Source organism: Anabas testudineus, chromosome 10, assembly GCF_900324465.2.
Source record: "Anabas testudineus chromosome 10, fAnaTes1.2, whole genome shotgun sequence".
Taxonomy (NCBI): Eukaryota; Metazoa; Chordata; class Actinopteri; order Anabantiformes; family Anabantidae; genus Anabas; species Anabas testudineus.
Window position 1 is genome coordinate 9,752,980 of NC_046619.1, and position 20,699 is coordinate 9,773,678.

Genomic DNA, 20,699 nt, shown 5'->3' on the forward strand with positions numbered 1-20,699 from the left:
TGGGAAACATAAATTCAACACCATCACCTCCACAAAGTCAGGATTTACTGTGAGACTGCATGAGTCTTTGATCTCAGTCCTATCCAGACAGGATGTGATCTGATATGAGCCCGGTGGACTCCTCCTCCTCCTCTTCTTTATTGTATCTGGTGTTGTTTTACTCATCATGCTACACCTGCTGATGCTTTTCAACGAGTGTAAAACAAACTGGCAGTGCTCTGGTCGCACTCGGTCCCAGATGGAGGTGGTGGAGGCCGGGAGGCGGGGACGCGCACCGAGCTGTCGGTGCACGAGCATGCAGACACCTGACCGCTGCAGGGGACTGAGCCCGCTGCTTGTTGTAACAAGGAAAACCTCGGCTCTACTGCAAAGCCCCCCTGCCGACCACACAGAGGGGGTTTCCCCTGAGCAGGATGGCGGATGAAGAGATGTTTGTAGTGGAGGATCAGACCGGGAACAGCGGCCCTCCGCTGCGGGACTACAGGCGGCTGACTCGGCTGTACTGCATGAATGGCGGACATCACCTCCAGATCCTCCCCGATGGGACGGTGCAGGGCCAGAGGGATGACAGGGACGTGCACAGTAAGACTGCAGCACACAGCACAGTTCCCACGCACTGTGATGTGATGTGTGTGTGTGTGTGTTCACTTCCTCTTCTTGCTCACTGTGGGTGTGTCTGCTTTAAAGAGCAGAGAAGGAGCCCCACTCCCAGAGCATCCTTTAAAACTGCAGCTCCTGTCTGAGGGCTGACATTTTAAATGTGCTGCTCGTTTTCCCAGTTGCTTTGACTTTGTTCTCGGTATGGTTCAGAAACAGGTGGGTGATAGACTGGGACACATGTTAGTTAGGAGTCAGACTAAATCATCACAAGACAAATCCTGTATTTTATACATAAGTGAAGAGCTTTTATGTTCGAGGGCTAATCTTTTTGCTCTTTGAAAAAAATACAGAGATAAAACAGAGCTTTTAACATCAAATATGTAAAGTCAGGCCACAAACATACCACAACACAACAACCTTAGGAAATCCGCATTGTCGTGGTTTATTATTAAGTTTTATTTTGTCCTTATTAAGATACCACTGTGCTTTGTGTGATATGTCTATGTGTAGAAGAGATTCAGATACAGAATAAATAAGAGACCCTTGGCTCGTGGCCCTCCACAGATTCCAGCTGTAGCAAACTAATCAGCTCAACATATTTTAAAAAGATGTAATATAAGATCCCACAATTCACTTCTCGTCAGTACAAAGATTAAGCCTTGAACTCCAGGGAACTTAGAATATATTCAAAGAGCATAGATCGTAATGAGAGATTAGATTTTAATGAGGCATAGATCAGGACAAGGGTCTAAAGCCATTTCTTAAGTGTTGAGGAGCAAACTGCTCTCACCTGCAGCTGTTTGACTGATTAGATGCTAACAGCATTTAAAGAGTCTGAGAGCACAGTAAAAAAGAAGAAGAACTGTTCATCACCTGCTAAAACTATGTCATCTGTGAATCACGGTGGTGGCAGTGTCATGTTATGGGACAGCAAACTGGTCAGAGTAGAGGGAAGGATGAATACAGTTCTTGAAAACCTGCTTTAGAATCACGAGACCTCAAACTGGGGTTATCTTTCTGCGTGGCAATGAGCTGAAGTGGAGTGTCTGTGGGACAAGTCTAAGACTGTCCTTGAGAGCATCTAGGATATGGGATAAACTGGTTCATGTCCATGGTGTTCACATACTGTATGTTGCCATATATCCTTGTTACTTATTTCAAACAGTATTTAATTTAAACTGATAAAGACAGATTAACAAAGATGCTCTAAAATTCTTTAGGTTCCACTTCTTATCTAAATTCTTTTATTGACTCAACAGGAAGTATTTCTGAATGTTGCTGCCAGCTGACTGTAGCGGAATACTTGCTTCAAATGGACACAGTGATCTCAAGACTTGTCCTTGACACTTTTATCTTACTGGAAAAAAAGATGACACGTTCTTTCTTATCTCCTCCTGAATGCCAACTGTATTATTTCTCATTTCAGCTGTTTTAAAGATAAAAGCTGTGGACAGAGGGGTTGTGGTCGTCCAAGGAACAGAGGCCGGACGCTATCTGGCCATGAGCGACGAGGGGCATTTGTGCAGTTCAGTGAGTATCTGACCTGTATGACATAAATCTTCAGGTATAAAGTGGGTTGTAGATCAGACTTGATGCTGCAGATACATCTTTCATGTTAGATGTTTTAAATACTTAAACAGTCATCATCATAAAAACTCACTTTGACATTTAATCTCAAACCAGACAACTCAAGTCCTTCCAAAAGTGCTGTCAGCTGTTGGTGCTTGTTTTGTGTTTGCATCTCAGCCCACAGTCACTGATGATTGTTACTTCCTGGAGAAACTGGAAGAGAACCACTACAACACATACCAGCCTCAGAAATATCAGGAGAGGAACTGGTACGTAGGTCTGAAAAAGAACGGAAAACCTAAACTGGGTCCAAGGACTCACATCGGACAGAAGGCCATCTTTTTTCTACCCCGCCAGCTGGACGATTCTGGAGAGTGAAGACTTCTCGACACATCACCAGAATGAAGCGGAAGCTGCTCAAGGGGGGCTTTGGTTTCATACATACACATATTAGGTTGGGGCCAGTTGTGAAGACGTGTTGTGAATATGCTAGCTCGCATTAAAAAAGTCATGTCTTTTTACCTCTGATGCATATTTATTAGGATGAGAACCAGCTGCAGCTTTATTGAAATCTTTGTTTTTATCCTAATAAAAATGCAGCAGAGCAGAGACACTATGCACTTCATCTTCTCTGTCAAGTAGCACAGCGTCCCATTTTAATTAAGTCTGCATTGATTCTTTGTCCAAACTTGCAGACAATCTGATGTTGGTACTTTGACTGATAGCAAACTAGAAAACAGCATCAACTGGGCCAAACTGAGGTTCAGTCTGTGGTTATTTTACTCAGTTACTAGTGTATCTAAGAATTATTTTGCAAGATGGGGAAGAATATTACAGAAAAACAAATTGTACTAATATAAAATATCCTTTATGCTCCTAAATAGCAACTTAATACTTAATACTTTTATTATTGTCAAATTGTTTCCAGATGGCAGTAAAATTTCTTCGAGAGTGAGGTCAGAGGCAGGAACAAGTAACTCATTTTTCATGTGGGTCTGGGTCCAGGTTTTAATCCAGGAATTGGTTTAGAGGATCAACGTGACCTAAGAAAAATGTTAAAAATGACACATTAAACCCATGTGTTCAGAATTTCAGTTGGAGAACTAACCTCTCAGCAGATTTAAACAATTAAAAAGCTTGAAAATGTGATTGAGTCATTCACTGTTCTGCATATACCACAGTTATTGGCTTTAACCAGGATGCTGGTTTGTATTTCTGCCACCTGGAGCCACCGATAATGAAGTATATATCTATGGATTTCTTTTGTTACAACCTCAGTGGGATGTAAACAATACACTAAAAAACACTCTCCTTAGATTTTGATTATGTGGAAACAAATGCAGTATTTGTGGTTTTGCATGTACATATTACTGGCTCAGTAACAGCAATCACAAATCCAGACAACTGAGACGTGACGCATTAAAGGTTACATTTATTTAACACTAAACATTTTCTGTACAGTTTCATAACAACACAAACCCCAAGGTTGCAGCTCTACATCACACATCACAATGGGTCTGTATCAAAGCCATGATGGAAGCATGTAGTGAACTGATAAGGCAAACAGTTTGCTGGACCACATTAAAATCCATATTAACTTGTTCCTTTGACAAAAGTGATAAGATCAAAAAACTGCATTACTTTGACTCCAGGTTATAAAACAAAACAAAAAACAAACTCCAACATCACTCGTTCCTTGTTTTATATGTCTGGGACTTTAATGGGGAAACCTGTGTTTTATTGGTTGTTTCTAAAAGTGCAACTGCAAACAACATTCTTTGATAAAGTTTCAGTACTCACAATATACCTATCAATTTAAACCTTGTGAGAAAATAAATCGCCTTCCCTATATGTCAATTAAATTTTAAGGTAAACCCCACCCAGAAATATAATTTGAGTTATTTTTATGTCTTAGATAAATTGATGCAAATGTCTGAGACACAGAGGCAGCCAAGAATCTGTTTTCACAGAGCTTTCCCACAGACAGTGAACGTGACGCTGGCTCCACTGACTCACTTAGGAGTCAGGAAAAGGTCACGTTCTTACATCTCAATTAGGATGTGAACCAGAAAATCTGCTCATACAGCCGTGAAAACTGTTGCCGTCACCGTCCAAAAATGTGGTGTCCCCTAACTGTCAACCGAGCTGCTCCTGGATTTGTCACTTGACATTTGTGGCCATCTGGCTTTTAGCTGCAGCTTATTTTTCTTTAAACAATGCAGCATCATCTAAGATCACATCTTTAACTTCAACTCTATTTCCATTGTTGGTAGTTTTACCCAATTTAACATAGAACAAACCATCATAGTACAATCAGAAATTCTGACACATGGATGGAACTTTGACACTGCATCTGAATCACAAACCTGTACATTTCATTATGACAATGCCCTTAGTGAAAAGTTTCTGATTATTAAAAGCAGCAGACAACACTGCCCCCTCCTGGAACAGAAGGGCAACACTACTTAAAGCCAACAGGTGAGTGAAAGAAGTGGTAATGCATATACTGTATTAGCATTTACAGCCTAATGAAAGCTTGCTTTTTAAGTGTGTGTGCTATCTAAAAAACATCTTATAATAGACACAATAAAACCATGAAGTCAGATTTGTGCAGATTACAAAGTGTGTTGCATGCTATAGCAAGTCTACGGTCTATGACCTGTTGGCTTCAAGAGTCACCAACATGAAACTCTCCCTATTTATTTTCCTTTAAGGGCAGATGCATGCTTGTATGCTACCATCAAATGATATAAGGCATTACTTATACATTACAGACAGAAATGTAAATAGCACTTAACATTTGCCACTAATGAGTACACTGAGGGACTATTACTGTTAACATTTTCATTAATAAAGTTCCAAAAGAAAAGCAAGTGATATAATTCCTGAATATTTCATTGGGAGTTGTCTTCATCTATAACTCGCCTGGCTGATTCCTGGTTAAGTGTCTTCAACTTAATTTCAAACTCTTCACAGACTTGCTGCTTGTGTTCGTCGTGTCCAGTTCTTCTACTTTCAACTTCCTAAATTTGAGTTGTGGGAAGACGTGAAAATTACATTTAAAAATCAAATTTCACTGTCTTCAGCAGAATCAGTTCAGACTGTGTGGTGCGAGTGGCTTTGATTAGTCAGAATACACGAGGATGTTGTGTAAGTTAAAGTAGATTTACCCTTAGATGACATTTCTGGAAGATTACACAATATATTTAAAATCGTATCTTGTTTGTTAAATAATCAACTGATGACAGAGAGAGGAGTTTATCAAGTTTGTTATGGGTGATTTACAACATCTTTTCAGTCGGTTTAACACTTACAAAAAAAAAAAACAAAAGAAAAAAAACACTTAAATAGAGAGTGAGCTGCCAGTTAGTAGTCAAACATCAGCAAGTGGGAAATGTGCAGGTACACTAATCATTTCACAGTGAGTATTGGTGCTAACAGTACAGTTCTTTTTTATTAGATTCATGAATACATGTCAGTATAACTGGCACATGCAAAGCTCACCGCCTCTAATAATTATATAATTAGCACACTTTGACACTCAACCAATGTTTGATAACGTGCAACTTCTGTTTCTCAGTTAACAGCTCACCTCCGCCTTATCCAGCAAAAACTTGGCTTACCTTTAATAGATGAAGAGTACCCTTGTTCGGGGGAGAGTGGCATAGGTGGGATCAGCCAATTTACGCACTCTGGAGTAGTTAACGAAGCCTCTGATGAACAGCATGAAGCCTAAAGTCCAAATAGAAGATGTAATATGCAACAAGTTAAAATTATATAACACAGGACAATTACCAAAACAGAATTGTAGGAAATGATATTTGTTTATAAAATGGTTTGTCTCACGTACCCAGTGCCAGAAACACCCACCACAACCAGTACTGCCCATCAAAGTAACCAGGGAAGTAGGTAGAAAACTGTATAATAAAAAAAACATAATAAAACATGTTTTCCAACCATCCATAAAGTATTACACACAGTCCTGGAGAGTAACCTTAACTCCTGTTCAGACGTTTAGTCTTCCTGTTGAATAATACATAAAAGAACTAGTAATCCTTCATCTTCACATCACTGATGTGTGGTCAATAGAAGAAGAGAACTCTCACCCTGACAATGAGAACCCATTTGATGAGGGACAGGCCAAAGCCAGAGATGGCCCCGTATCGGCCAGCAGCTGATGTGGTCAAACAGAACGACAAGAAGAAGCCAATCCAGTTGAAGAGGAATGCCACTGGTGACAGAAAATGCCTCAATTATTTAAAGAACATAAAGTGGGCTTAGACCATGAACACACATTTGGAAAATACACTGTTCAAACAAATTAAAGGGACACTTTCAAAACACATCAGATTTCAATGGGGAAATAAATCATGCTTGATATTTATACTAACATAGACTGAGTGATGTGTTAGGAACAAAAAGATGCCAAATCATTTCATGGAAATCAGTAGCAGACCTGACAATTCTGGTCTGACAAATGCCAATCAAGCTCCACGGTGCCAGGCAGCGAGCACAGGGCCCACAAGAGGATATATGGCCCCCAGGCCACCATCATGAAGTCTGTTTTTGATTGTTTGGTTAGAGACATTCACACCAGTGGCCTGCTGGAGGTCATTCTGTAGGGCTCTGACAGTGCAATTCCTGTTCCTCCTTGAACAAAGGAGCAGGTACCGGTCCTGTTGGTGGATTAAAGACCTTCTACGGCCCTGTCCAGCTCTCCTAGAGTAACTGTCTGTGTTCTTGAGACTGTGCTGAGACACACAGCAAACCTAACAATGGCACGTACTGATGTGCCATCCTGGAAGAGTTGGACTGCCTGTTCAACCTCTGTTGAACTGACCCTAGCCAAATGCAAGACCAGTGAAAAAACATAATAGTCATTAAGGTGAGGAGAGAAAAACTGTCACTGTCCTCCATCTGTAAAAACATTCCTGTTTTGGGGGTGGTCTCACTGTTGCCCCACTAGTTCACCTGTTATCAATTTCATTAACACCAAAGCAGCAGAAACTTATTAACAACACTCTCTGCTACTTAACCGACCAGATCAATATCCCAGAAGTTTAACTGGCTTGATGCCCGGATTAAAAAGTGTTCCTCTGATTTTTTTTGAGCAGTGTAGTAAACAAGAGCTGTTTTTCAAGACACAACAAATGTGTATTTGGTGAGGTATTGTTCACATCCCTGAACAAAATCCCTCTTGTCTCGTAACTCTAGGAAGAGTCCTGGTGGATACAGTTATTGAGGCCACAGTTCTCTTGGGAACACTGAAAGCTTTAGAAATGGCTTTATTCCCTTGTCCTGATCTGTGCCTTACCACAAAATGTTATTGTGGAGGTGGACAGAGTTCACAGCTTGGTTTGTGTGACGTTTCACACACACACACACAAACACAACCTATGTCCATTCAATTCAATTTAACACAGCTGAGCTCAACTACTGCACCCTTCTGACATAAAATGAAAGCAAACAGGATGCACCTGACTACACTTGTATAATAATGTTGTAAGAGAGATTTTTAGTTTGTTTTGTTAATAAATTGGTTTAATATCTACAATTATGTTTTCAGTTTCTTATTATGAATTACTGAATATAATCAATGTGAATCTAAATGCCAGTTTTATCCATTTAAAATTCAGCCTATTTGGTTAGAAGAATCTTCCACAAGTGAAATTGAAAAATATGTTGAAATCCTAAAGAGCACTTACTGAAGAACGTGAGCATGAAGATGCCGTCATTTCCTATCCGCAGCTGGTCAGCATCTTCGAAGTCATCTCTAGCGACAAAGTCGTCCTCCTGCATTAATGGCGACACATTACATCAATTTGTGTTTATATCAAAACATGCTGCTTTTGTCAGTGTGTGTTAGCTTGTGATGACAATAATTATTATAATAAAGAGGTACCGTGACTCTTCCAGTGACCAGAGGGATGGCAGCCTCTGCTTTGCTTCTCTCAGCTTCATCATAGGAGGGCAAAGTGGTGGCAACACTGTAAGATGGGGGATTGGGAAATCTTCCTCCATCTTCCTTATATTCAAAGAAAGCTGTGGAGATAACAAGCAAATGTCTATTAAATCTATATAATTAAAGGAAAAGAAAATAATTTTGTTTTTATTGTAGATTTACATTTGTATCTAAAAAGTGCCAATGGTGTCAGCCAAATCCAAATTATTTAAAGCTAACTGGACCAGTAGCTGTCAATAAGAGTAGGCTGCTAACAGGCAAACTGCTCCTTTCACTTCCCTTTAAAAGGAGAGCAGCAACAGCAAAGAAATACATAAGCAGATGAAGGATGGGTGAGTTAAAACAGGAAGAGAGTCATTAGTAATGTAACTGTCCATTAATGTTTACGTTCTGCCCCATACAAGCCAAGACTTTATCTGGGTCATTTGGCAGCTATCCAGAAACATCCTTTATGTTCTTCAAACACTAGCAACATTAAACCAGATCAATGGACTCACACAGGAAAGAGCTTGAGGCTGCACCCACTTATGCAACACGTTGACCTTTGCCCTCGTTAAGAAGTGAGATTAGAAACATCAGACCTAAATAAAGGCAACAAAAGTCCTCTCTACAAAATTCACACACACTTGGTCAAATTAAAGGTCTGACAAAATTAAAAACATGTATTCAAATATTTTCAGTACAGTGATGTGTATTAGATTTCTTTAGTATTTCTATTGTGGAATTTCAGGAATGTGTATTTTTTGGGTATTTGTATTAGACAAAATAAAGGATGAGCCCTTAAAATTTGAGACAATGTACGAGAATAACATAACCATCAGTCTATAGTTGCTTTTGACCAGGCAGATAATTAAAATACTCTATATAAGGGAATCTGCCTCCTATGGTTCTAGTATAGGGAGTCTATGTACATGAATGGTATTAAACATCCCTTTGCCTCCCCTGTATTAAAAACTCAGTTCTGATGATATAATTTGGCTGCTCCTTAAGATGACATAATATAATGAGGCAAGATTAATACCATATGTATACACGTCCTTCCCAGACTAGGTGCCTTGGTGGAAAATTGGTGACTTTGCCCTTTATATAAAGTGGTGCTGACACCTTCATCTAGCTAAAGAATATTTCTTTTACTTTTGGTTCAGAGTTAACTGGTATTAAGTGATGGTACAGCATTTCACAGTATGTGGAGCTTTCTAACCTGCATTTGCTGCAGCAATGCTGCTGTAGGGTGGGGGTGCATCCTGGGCAGGACCCTCCTGGGATAGCTGAGCTGGCTCCTCCTCGTTAACCAGCTGCAGAAATGTTAATAAAAAAACGAAAGAACCTTGGTCAAATTTAAATGATATCCTTTAAGGTAAACCAGACCTGTAGGCTATTATAGATGCAAACTAAGACAGTATTTAGGAAAGAATAAAACACTGTGGCATGAAATACAGTTATTATAACAGAGCCACACTTCATGACAACATTTATATATTGCAAGTCAATATTTATTTGTCAGCAGTTGTTTATACGTATTTATACTGAGTTGGCAGTCACTGTCAAATTTCTGGTTGTACCAGAGCTAGGCCATTAAAGGCAATGTTGCAAGTCATTGTGTCTATGGAAAATTTTGTGAGGGAGTCTCTCAACTTGTCTGACATTATTTTCTGCCAAAAACGCAACTGTGTTTAATTTTCACAGGAGAAAGGTCAGACTTGTGTAATATACTGTGCAACAAGTGTCCATCGTGGACATGTCTGCAACCATTTCTTTCGAAGGTAGGACAGATCAGCTGCACTTGTTTAATCGGTATTTTGATCATGTTCTGTCTGTTGAGACTGATTTACTAATAGGTTAATGAAACTGATACTAATCAAGGCAGTCAGGTAAAATGATTGATGGTGGGTAGACATAGTGACACTACATTCAGTCATACAGTCTCCCGTCCAGGCCAGCCAGCACTCACTAACATTAACGTTACGAGTGTCAGCTTTAACTAGCGTTAGCTGCTCAACGAAAAGGGGTCACATAGGCGTCGTGCTGTATGTGTAAAAACAAGGCTGTATACATAATACATCACGTTAGTATGTGAAATTGTTATTATATAAGCTCAAGATATATAAGGACCACTCTGGTACGCCCATAAACAAACGTCGGGCTCGTTGTTTTCCTCAGTGACAGGCTAATGTTGACTGGTGTTAGCTTAGATAGCAGCTAGCTAGTTATTAGCTGCATTTTAGCGTGACAGCAAATGGTTACCTACCTCTTGATATCTCACGTTGCTGTTTGGTTCTGCCATTGTGGAAGAGGAGCGGAATATTAAAACGTCCTCTTCCCACTTCAGTCGTAAAAAATGTGTTATATAAAGGGAATCTGACCGACGAAGTAACAAACGTAATGTTTCCTCTTAGTCGGCCATCTCCTTCCTTTACCACTCTCGACTGACTGTAGCCGACTGATGCTGCCTTCAGGTTTTGTCGGAAAGTTTGCACAACCGGTTACTGGCTGCTAATATGTATTTACTTAAGGCCACAATGGCTCTTTTCACTTTCAGTATCCTATTGTACACATTACATTACCAATACTGAAGCGTTTTAATACTACACTTAAACGTAGAACATTACATTAAAAACATATTTTAAGAGGGGATCAGTGACTTAGCTTTTAAAATGTTTATATCTGCATGGAAAAATGAAATGAAAATTAGCAGAAATGACAGTCATATAAGTATTTTGGGCCTCAACACTTCACTAAAGTATTTTAGTACTATAAAGTATTTTTGAATATATAGTGATATCAGAAAAGTCAATTTTGCCATTCTAGTACAGCTCTAGTACAAATCTAGAATTTGAAGCTAACAAAGAGCACTTAAAGGCAACCCCGGTTGTTCCATGTTGTCATATGACAGGAGAAACAGACTGAATACCACTCAGCCACAATACACACAAGATATGAAAATTAGACAGACTTTATTACAAAGAACAAATGAATAGCAAAGCTGTATCAACAATCACCTGAATGCTATACTGACACCTGATTATTTCTATGGAGATTAGTTGAGTCCAAGCAATTAATCTTCTTGATATCCACCAGCGTATTTCCACCAGAAGATAAAGGAATTATTTAAGTGTTAACATTTGAAAATGCCTCATAAACCCACTCAAAGTTAGATCTCCTTAGATCAGTTCTTCTTAGACTCAGGAAGTGTCTCCACCAGCTTGTTGTGCACATGCATCATCCCTAAAGAAAGAGTAATAATCAGTACTGCTGCAATCATTCATGTCTGGTCTTCAAATTTTAACTTAACCCAGTTTTAATGTATTGCAACTAAAATATGTATTGTTGCTTGGTGATTTAGTCTCACCTTTGAAGTACTTCACAGTTTTGACCCGCAGTTCCAGGGTGGCATCTTCATCACATACAAATACAGTCTGTGGGTGCTGCTGAAACGCAGACACTGTCCACATATGATTCACGCCTTCCTCTATTGCTTTATACAAAGCGAATGCCTTGTGTGCACCAGTGATGAGGATCATAACCTGAGAAGAAATTTAAAATATGATCTGTGGTCTTGACGATGGAGTTGGAGCAACATGAAATTGGTTATTTTTGGTGTGACAGCAAGACAAGACAAAAATCAGTTGACATATAGGCTCCTAACCTCTTTTGCATCCATGACCGTGCCTACCCCCACAGTCAGAGCCATGGTGGGCACCTTTGAAAGATCCCCATCAAAGAATCGAGCATTAGCCATGATTGTGTCCTTTGCCAAGGTCTTTACCCTGGTCCTGGAAACCAAGCTGGAACCAGGCTCATTAAAGGCAATGTGGCCATCGGGTCCAATACCTGACACAAGACAGCAAGACTACTTTGAATTTTACCACAGCACCAACAATGACGGCAACATCCTTGGATAACAGTAAATGACTGATCACAAATCGGAAATGTGCTGTAATTGCAAAAGTGGTTATGGTATAGTCCTTATCAACACTGAACTGCTGACCTCCGACAAACAGCTCAATTCCTCCAGCGGCTGTTATCTTTTTCTCAAAGGTTTCACACTCTGCTTGCAGGTCAGGGGCATTGCCATCAAGGATGTGGGCGTTTTCTGCTTTTATGTCTATGTGCTTGAAGAAGTTATTCCACATGAAGGAGTGGTAGCTCTCAGGATGATCTCTGGGAAGGCCTATTCATGACAGATTCTTATGTCAGTTTCTTATGCATGACCACAGCTCTCAAGAATGTGTCAAAATGACCAAATGTTATATATGAGGAGAAGAAATGGTGACAACTTACCTACATATTCATCCATGTTGAATGTCTTTACATATTGGAATGAGATGTCTCCGCTTTTGTAGTACTCGATCAGCTTCTTGTAACACCCCAAAGGCGTACTTCCTGAAGCAAGCAAGCAAAGAAAGCTTACAATTACACAGAACATGACCAAAGGTACAAAGGGAAAACTAACATTCAGCATTTAGTCCAGTGCTTGTGTTCTGAGTCATAGCACTTGAGCTTTTCCATTTTAGGAAACCTCATACAATTACTTATCTGAATATTTCTTTTACTCCATTAAATTACTTTTATATTACTTTTTTAGTGTAATGCTAGCATGTTTCTGTGAATAGGTTGTATAAGTACAGTGACTGAGAGCTGTTTCTGCTAGAACACTGAATCAGCAGATGTGTTGGGCAATATGGTATCAGTTTAACAAACTTTTCACTCCAGCATTACATCCTGAATAAAATAAACACATAGATACAGAGTTTGCTAATTACCTGTGGGGAGGCCCAGGGTGAAATATTTGTCTGGTCCGGGATTGAACCTTAAAATCTTGTTTCTAATGTACTTTGCAGCCCACTCGCTTGCCTGGTCATAGTCGTTGAGGATGATCAGCTTCATCTTCCTGGAGAGAAAAACAAGAAAAGATCAACGAGTTACCTTTGTGGAGGAGCATAGCCTCGAAGGAGTTCACTACAAAACACACCTAAATCAGACTTTAGACTCATCAAGACAACTATATCATCAGTTCACAGTAACATGGGATCACTGGTAATTCTTTGTTAAACAAACTGACGAACGACTATGACAGCGTTGACGCAACCATACAATGAGGCATCAACTTTCAGTGTGGTGTCCTGATAAACATAAAAAAATATAGTAATTAAATACAGCGATACCTTAGGCTATCTGCGGTCTTTATTCGGCACAGGCAGGATCTGGATGGATCATGTGATTCCTGCAGCGTGAGCCAAAACAGCGCACACCGCGGAGGTGACGTTTAAATGGCACTGCTACGCTAGCTAGCAAGCTAACTTGGTAGCTTTGACTTGAAATAATAAAAGCACTAATACTCGATGCGCTTTGAAACAATCGAAAACTGTCATGTCGACTAGTTTACAGCTAAAAATACTTCAGTCGTATGTGAAGAATGTGTGTGTGTTAACATGACCTTATTTCAGGAGTCTTTTAAAGTGGTTAGATGCCTAGCAAATGATAACAGTCGTTGCTAGGCGACTTAAACACAACTTCCGGGTGTTTATGTCGTAAAACAACTTTTTAAACGTTAAACTATTATATTTTACAATTAACAAATTAATATCTAATTAAATAAATTGATGTAACACTAAATTATCACGACAAAGCCATCAGTCCAAATTTTCCTAATACCTATAAAATACACTTATTAGGTTATCACCAGTTCATTTTAAGAACCATTTCTGGCATTAATCATAAAAATTAAAAGTATTTCAATTTCTTTGCATAAAAGATTGACAAGAAATAATTCTGTCTATAAAAGAAATTCACCCATTTAAAAAATGATCACATGTAATATTTGTTTAATAGTTGAACATAAAGTTTTCACAATCCTAAAATATGACGGATGCCCCTAACGAAAGCTCACCCTGCAATGTTAACCCAGAGTAATACTGATTGTACACATGATTTCCAATAACTTTATTAAAACCATATTGTGACACAGACCAGAACACTTACAGAGCACACAACAGAAATAAATACCATCATGTGTACAGCGCTCATTGTCAAACAGGCTTATTGCGGCTGGCTTTTGAATTATGTCATCCAGAAAGAGAGAGGGCATGCTATGTCATCAGACAGAGATACCACCAGGAGCTGGGCTCAGTGTGCTAATCACCCTGCCCGCTTTTGACTGTGGAGTGCAGTTGCTGAAACCCTTCACCTGCTCTGATTTACACCCAAGCTATATCTCAATCTGAAGCAACCAGCTCCTGTTCAGCTTTGCTTAGGAAGGGTTTAACGCTGCTTTAATCAAGGTCCATGTCGGGCTTGTTTTCTGTAGTTTCTGAATTGGGATTGCCTGTGTTCTCGGTCGTTCCCTTGTCTGTAGTTTCTTCTTGGGGTTTGTCCTGGCCGTTCACAGGCCCGTTCTGCTCTGCGGGCGTCTCCTCTTTGGGAAGCTCCACCTTGGGTTTGGGCTTGGTCACAATTGGATTACAACTGGAAAACAGCTCCTGGGAAATTACACCAAGGTCACAACATGAAATGAAGTTATTAAAAGAAACAACTGTGTGGAAGACCTTCCAATTGCTCCTGGCAAAATATGCTTGTATTTATTTTTGCATCTGAGGTAGATGGTTGACCTCAGTGACCATTATGTGGTGAAAAAAGTAGCACAGTTATTTTCGCCCTGTATTGTGAAGTCTGCTGTTACTTTTATTTTATAATAATTTCATATTTAGATCCTCACCCTTGTTTTTGCTCTAATGTCTTTGACTTTGACAGAAGGATCCAACGTCAAGCTCTGTTTGCTCTGCTGGTTCATGGCACTGTTCATCCAGATCATCGCATCATTGGTCAGTTTATCCACTTTTGTGACATCAGCCTCATCTAAATGGTCGTACTGCTCCTCCTGGGGGGGAAAAGTAGCATTGTTACTAATTGCCCTCAGTGTGTATATGAGATATGAGATTAACAGTATTTGAACTAAAGTCAGTTATGGGGAGTGAAACACTACTAAAATTCTCTCTTGAGAAAAACATTAGGTTTACCTTCATTTTGTATGCTTCAACAAATTTCATGTACTGCTGAATTTGTTTCCCCAGCTCCTCAAAAGCTTTGGGTCTCTCCTCAGCCTCTGCATACCTCTCCTGGATGGGCTGGCCCAGTTTCTGTAACAAGCATAGTACACATGTAAGATATACAAATCAAAATGCGAGAGACTCGGGGCAGGAGAAAATGGTATCACAGCAAGAATTACCTTTAGCTCTGCCAGTTTGTCAATGTACACCTGTTTGGGTTGGTCCTCTCCATCTTCATACAACCAGTTTTCAGTGTCCTCCAGCTTTAATGACAAAGCATCACGATCCTAAAAGTAGAAAGGTAATTTCACAATAAGCAAAGGGATCCCAAATATGCAGTTGTATATAGCCACAAACTTTATTATTTATTTCAGTCACTAGTGCAGCCATACTCACGGATTCACTGACAAACTTCTCCAGCATCCCATGCAGTTTGTCCCTCATCTCGTACACATACTCCTCTACATTGTTCTTGGCGTCATTCCTCTCCTTCTCCAGCTTGTCTTGCATGATCATCTTACCCTGAGGAGATCCCAAACAGCATTTGTAACTATTAAATACTATTAAATGGATCAAGTAATTAAAGTAGACAGCTTGATGGATGGATTTGATAATGTGTGTTTGTGATGGCTAAAAGTTTAGTTACCTCATTTTCTACAAAAAGATTGAGCATGTCGTCTGCTAGCTGCCACTGTGGACTGTTTTCAATTGGAAGCTCCAGCACCTTTGTTTTGACTTTGGGCTTTTTGGCTTGTGGAGGCTGGTCTGACTTCTTCTCACCTTTGTTCTCCTCTGTAGTTGTCTAAAGGTAAGAGATGAAAGATTATAGTCCATAATGTCACTTGAAACAAACGAAGGCACACAACGACCAGTTTATTACAACATCACAATCCAATATTATCTGGGACATTAGCTCTGTACTAACCCTAGCTTTGAAAAACAAACACAGTTAAGGTTTTGTTTGCACTGTGTCAGACAAGAAAAAAAAACAAAAAAAACATGTACCGTTGTTTCTGAAAGTCATAGTCACAGTATGTATTGTACTGAATTCTCTAGTAAAAACAATTTGATAAACTTGATAAACAACCTTTGTAATACTGAGCATCTTACCTCCATCTCTTCATTTTCACGTGGCGTCTTCTCCTCTGTTTCTTTCTGGCCATCTCCCTGACTCGGTGGCTCATCCTGATCAGTCTGCATCTTGCTCTGTAGAAGAATAATTAAAAAAAAAAATTGTTTTCTTTCACAACATAAGCACAAAGAGTGGTGTACATACAATCTGTTCAATTAAAAAGGATGCTTTATGATAAAACAAAAATGGGCATCATTTGAAGTACCTCTCCATCTTTCTCATTGGCCTGTTCAGTTTCCATGGGTTCTTCTGTCTCATCAGACTTCTGCACTTCAACCAGGGAGGCGCTGGACACACTAAAGATACCATGAATGTTCACCCGCACCTTGACTTTCACCTTGGAGCTCTCCCCAGATGCTTGTGGAACAACTTTCTGGATCAGAAACTGACCTGTACAGGAAAAAAAAAAAAGGATTGTTGTTTTGACCTAAATAATTTTTTTCATAATTGACACAACAGTTGGTAGGTTTGTCTCCAGGTTCAAGAGGTTGTAGTTGCTTACCTATAGTGGGGTCAGGGTAGGGCAGCTCTTTAGGGCAATTGTAGTATGCCTCCAAAGAGAACGGCTCTTTCCGGTAGAAGGTCAGCACTTTGGAGAAAGGTGCTGCATGGTTCTTAGGAAAGACCTCACAATCACTGCAAAATCAATACCACATATTAATTATTACACTTGGTAATCATAAGCAAAGATAGTTAGAAACAAATAACAGAAATGATCAAAAACATTTACCTGATACCTTCCTCTGCAGCAGAGTGCCACTTTAAGGAGACGGGATAGGGAACGATGTCTGTGATGGAGAATTCACGAACTTTGAAGGCAGGTGACAGTATTGCACACTGTGGAGACACACAACATACAACAGCATTTCATGAGACTGACACCAACTGACACTTAGGTTTTTGAGATGCTGACAACTGATTATTTTCTGGTGAAGGCCAGCTTTAAAACATAAGTGTGATATACCTGCAGAGCACATCCTCTGGCCACAGCTTCATCAGCATTCAGAGTGGTGCTGAGCTCCTTCCCAAAGAATCTGCTGATTCTCTCTTTGATGGCCGGGATCCTGGAAGCTCCACCGACTATCTCTACTGCATAGATGTCGTCCTTTTTCAGTTCTTAATGAAAAAAAAAAAATTTCAAAAGTTTCATTAGAGTACAGCAGCAGAATCTTGCAAATAGTGGCCACTATAAATGAATGGGTATATAAAAAAGGTATATACCCTATTGGATAAATAAATACTCACTGGTGTTTTCCAGCAGACTCTGCAGTGGAGGCTCTACTCGGGCCAAAATATCAGTACACATCTCTTCAAACTGACCCCTTTTGCAGGAGAAGAAGGAGACATTACTTAAGATCTGACAGAAACCTTCACAGCATGACACAGTAGATATAAGTAGGGAAAAAAACAACAAAATTTCTTTCTGCTTATCTACCTGTTCAGTTTCCCAGATACATCGATGTCATTCATGAAGCACTCAATGTTAAGTGGCAAGTCTGAGGAGTTGGCGCTCATCAGCTTTTTCAGTTTTTCACACTCCTGGTAGAGCCTGACAAGAGCCCTGGGTTTTGACTTGACATCAAGCTTGTACTTCTTGCCGAATTCCTCACAGAAATAATTGACAAGTACCTCATCGAAGTCCTTTCCTCCCAACTCTGGGTCACAAGCTGTCGCGAGGACCTGAGACACAGGGGAAGAAATTTGATAAGTAAAAATTTAAGTTTTTAAGACCTAGGATGAAGAAATGCAGACTATGTTGAATTAACACACACCTTGAGTTTGCCCTTGTTAAAGGCACACACTGATGTCTGGTATCCAGAATGGCCCAGGTCCACAAACACTACATTCCTGGCCTTTTCCTCAGGAGCAGGGAGATCCTGTTTATAGATCCCATAGGCCAATGCAACTGTAAGGAAAAGTGTTTCATTTTTATTATAGTACACATCACAGCACTGAATATGTATTGCATGACACCTGCTGATCTGAGTCACAGTCTGTCTAATAATCATTAACTTTTGCATTGTTACCCAAGACCTGCCCCCTTTAACCAAAGCCCTAGTACAGACCTGCAGTTGTCTCATTCATGAGCCTCAGGCAGTTGAGTCCAGCAATCTGAGCAGCATCTACTACCGATCTCCTCTCAGGGTCAGTGTAGTAGCAGGGTACCTGGTAATAAAAGATGAAAACACTTGCATGGATAAAGTGTTAAAGGTTTTATATGCTGGTAGAAGTGCAAAATTATTTTGCACCCCTGCATAAATTGTAAAAGGAGAGGATTAGATACTTACAGATATGACACAGTCAGCCACAGGCTTCTTCAGTGCATTCTCTGCTGTCTCCTTCAGCTTGGTCAGCAGCATGGCGGTGACCTGTTCAATGCTGAACACCTTCTCCTCCTCCATGTACATCACCTAAACGTTGCAAATGTCATATAAAAGAAGGATACTACATTACTGGGATGGCTCAAACTGAGTTCTCTGTACAACAAGTGACAGAATGATAATGGGCTCACAAAGCATGGTCTTAAATCACATGCCAATGTCTGTCAGTCATTCATTGATGTAATTTAATTATTTTGTATATTTAGTGCATCTTGGCTGTAATTAATCTTTAGTCTCTTGTTCACTCTTCTCTTACCTTAATACCAGCTGTTCCTGTAGGCATTTGTGCAATATCATAGACCAAACTGTTTTTAAGTTTTTGCACATATGGGTCTGAAAACGCCCTGCCATGAAACCTCTTGAACCCCTGGACTGTGTTCTTGCAATTTGTGACGACCTGTTCAACAACAAAAAAAAAAAGAAAAACACAATTAAATCCTATGAGACCAAAGGTAACTGTCTATTAATGATCTGCAAGCTTGTTCTATAATGGTGCTTAATGGTATGTTTGCTGTATCCAGGTCTAGTACTGTTCATGCTCATCTCGATTCACTTTGCTGAACACTGGGACCTCTATGTTAGGTAAGGCATCTCAAACATACCTGGCTTTTTGCAGCTGCACCAATTGATCGATTCCGGGGTCCAAAAGAAACACATGCTCTAAAAAAAACAAACAAACAAAACAAAACATAAAACTCAACTCGGATCTCTCTTCCATAACAATTTTTCCAGAGATGCAGCTCCGTACTGTACAGAGCTGGTGTGCAAGGTAACAAAATGGCAACTGTTGGTAATCATGATATTCCACATAATGATAACTTTATACGTTTATAAATATATCATCCATGTTCAGTTATTGGTTTCTTCTATGAACTGCGGGTGTGGAAATGAACTTCAGTGAATTGCTCAAGCCGTTTTGACAGCCGGGATCCACCGGCCTTCTTCCATTATGTGCGAATTCATGGCTGCAGTAAAAAAAAAAATCATCACCTGACTAAGCAGATGATTTATTACACTATCTAAATTATCTCGACGACATTGTTGTTGTAACACACCACTTGAAAGATATATTTATGTGTAGTAGGGCCGCAGTTTCTTTTTGCCCGCAATGATTTCATTTCAGCTAACATTAGCTCCACTACTCACATGCTGTTTCCTGTTGTGAAATCTGTTAGCATGCTAGCTAGCCTGCTAAGTAGCTAGTTAGCAATGCTAGCTTCAGCCAGAAATATGATGAACAAAACTGGATTCATTCATGTTAAGGTCCTGTTATCAATCAGACAATATGACAGAAATCGCACGCAAACATGTGACTAATCCTACTTACGGTGTACATCGATCGCTGTATTCATTGGCGACAGTTTCAATCCCTCCGGCTCTGGCTACCGCTACATAGCAGTTCATAAACCCGACGTCAAATCCGATAACTGACATCTTCACTAGCTAACTGAGCAACGGCGATGGCTGTAAGTATGAGGAAGAACAAAAAGACGGCTCAGTGATAAAAGTGACGGCAGTAGCTACAGTGGGTTTCAGTCAGCAGACGGTGATCCACCCTTGTTCTTGTTCCATGTAGCTGAGTAACAGCATGCGGTAGGTACGCCGGCTGATGCGTGAGAGCGTTCAGGAATCTTCTCTCTGTCTCACCGACCAATAGCGTCCGACTGCAGAGCTGGAGCCCGAGAGCATGCGCCTCCCACCGGCCACAAGCGATCATTGCAACCGCTTTAGGTTTGGGTCTTCGCATACAAGGCTTGTCCTATTTCTATACCTTATTCTACAATATTAAGAAGATTTTTGAATTGGTTCTGCTTTAAACTGCGAGTTATTCATATTTAAGTGTTTATTACATGTAAGACATACCTACCCTAACCCTAACCAAAAACGCTATTTGTAATTGCAAATAGCTGCAAACAATACACAGATCTTTTTTTTTAATTTCTAATGGCATAAATGTCAACCTGACAGCCTAGAAATGACAAACTACTTTTTCATTCTTATTTCGCCAG

At 39.9% G+C, this 20,699-nt stretch overlaps 4 protein-coding genes across 4 annotated transcripts; 1 reads left to right on the forward strand and 3 right to left on the reverse strand.

Moving 5' to 3' along the window:
* Positions 1-120: 120 nt before the first annotated feature.
* Positions 121-4,272, forward strand: fgf1a (fibroblast growth factor 1a). The gene is made up of 3 exons (XM_026357859.1): positions 121-582; positions 2,027-2,130; positions 2,347-4,272. The coding sequence occupies exons 1-3, from the start codon at positions 414-416 to the stop codon at positions 2,545-2,547; spliced, it is 474 nt and encodes a 157-aa protein (XP_026213644.1). The 5' UTR covers positions 121-413; the 3' UTR covers positions 2,548-4,272.
* On the reverse strand, positions 3,585-10,571 carry LOC113160548 (NEDD4 family-interacting protein 1-like). Its single transcript, XM_026357858.1, has 8 exons — positions 10,380-10,571; positions 9,333-9,426; positions 8,072-8,211; positions 7,875-7,962; positions 6,276-6,400; positions 6,020-6,086; positions 5,793-5,901; positions 3,585-5,192 (listed from the first exon to the last, which is right to left on the reverse strand). Exons 1-7 carry the CDS (start codon positions 10,413-10,415, stop codon positions 5,795-5,797), a joined length of 657 nt encoding a protein of 218 aa, XP_026213643.1. The 5' UTR covers positions 10,416-10,571; the 3' UTR covers positions 3,585-5,192; positions 5,793-5,794.
* A 497-nt stretch (positions 10,572-11,068) lies between these two features.
* Positions 11,069-13,570, reverse strand: gnpda1 (glucosamine-6-phosphate deaminase 1). Its single transcript, XM_026357085.1, has 7 exons — positions 13,297-13,570; positions 12,895-13,022; positions 12,413-12,514; positions 12,120-12,302; positions 11,778-11,962; positions 11,481-11,655; positions 11,069-11,356 (listed from the first exon to the last, which is right to left on the reverse strand). Exons 2-7 carry the CDS (start codon positions 13,016-13,018, stop codon positions 11,298-11,300), a joined length of 828 nt encoding a protein of 275 aa, XP_026212870.1. The 5' UTR covers positions 13,019-13,022; positions 13,297-13,570; the 3' UTR covers positions 11,069-11,297.
* A 489-nt stretch (positions 13,571-14,059) lies between these two features.
* Positions 14,060-20,337, reverse strand: hspa4b (heat shock protein 4b). The gene is made up of 19 exons (XM_026358142.1): positions 20,018-20,337; positions 19,293-19,350; positions 18,947-19,087; positions 18,598-18,720; positions 18,376-18,475; positions 18,082-18,215; positions 17,745-17,989; positions 17,555-17,631; positions 17,274-17,425; positions 17,040-17,146; positions 16,812-16,945; positions 16,515-16,699; positions 16,288-16,383; positions 15,824-15,979; positions 15,574-15,699; positions 15,357-15,464; positions 15,148-15,267; positions 14,847-15,008; positions 14,060-14,610 (listed from the first exon to the last, which is right to left on the reverse strand). The coding sequence occupies exons 1-19, from the start codon at positions 20,122-20,124 to the stop codon at positions 14,404-14,406; spliced, it is 2,538 nt and encodes an 845-aa protein (XP_026213927.1). The 5' UTR covers positions 20,125-20,337; the 3' UTR covers positions 14,060-14,403.
* Positions 20,338-20,699: the final 362 nt, after the last annotated feature.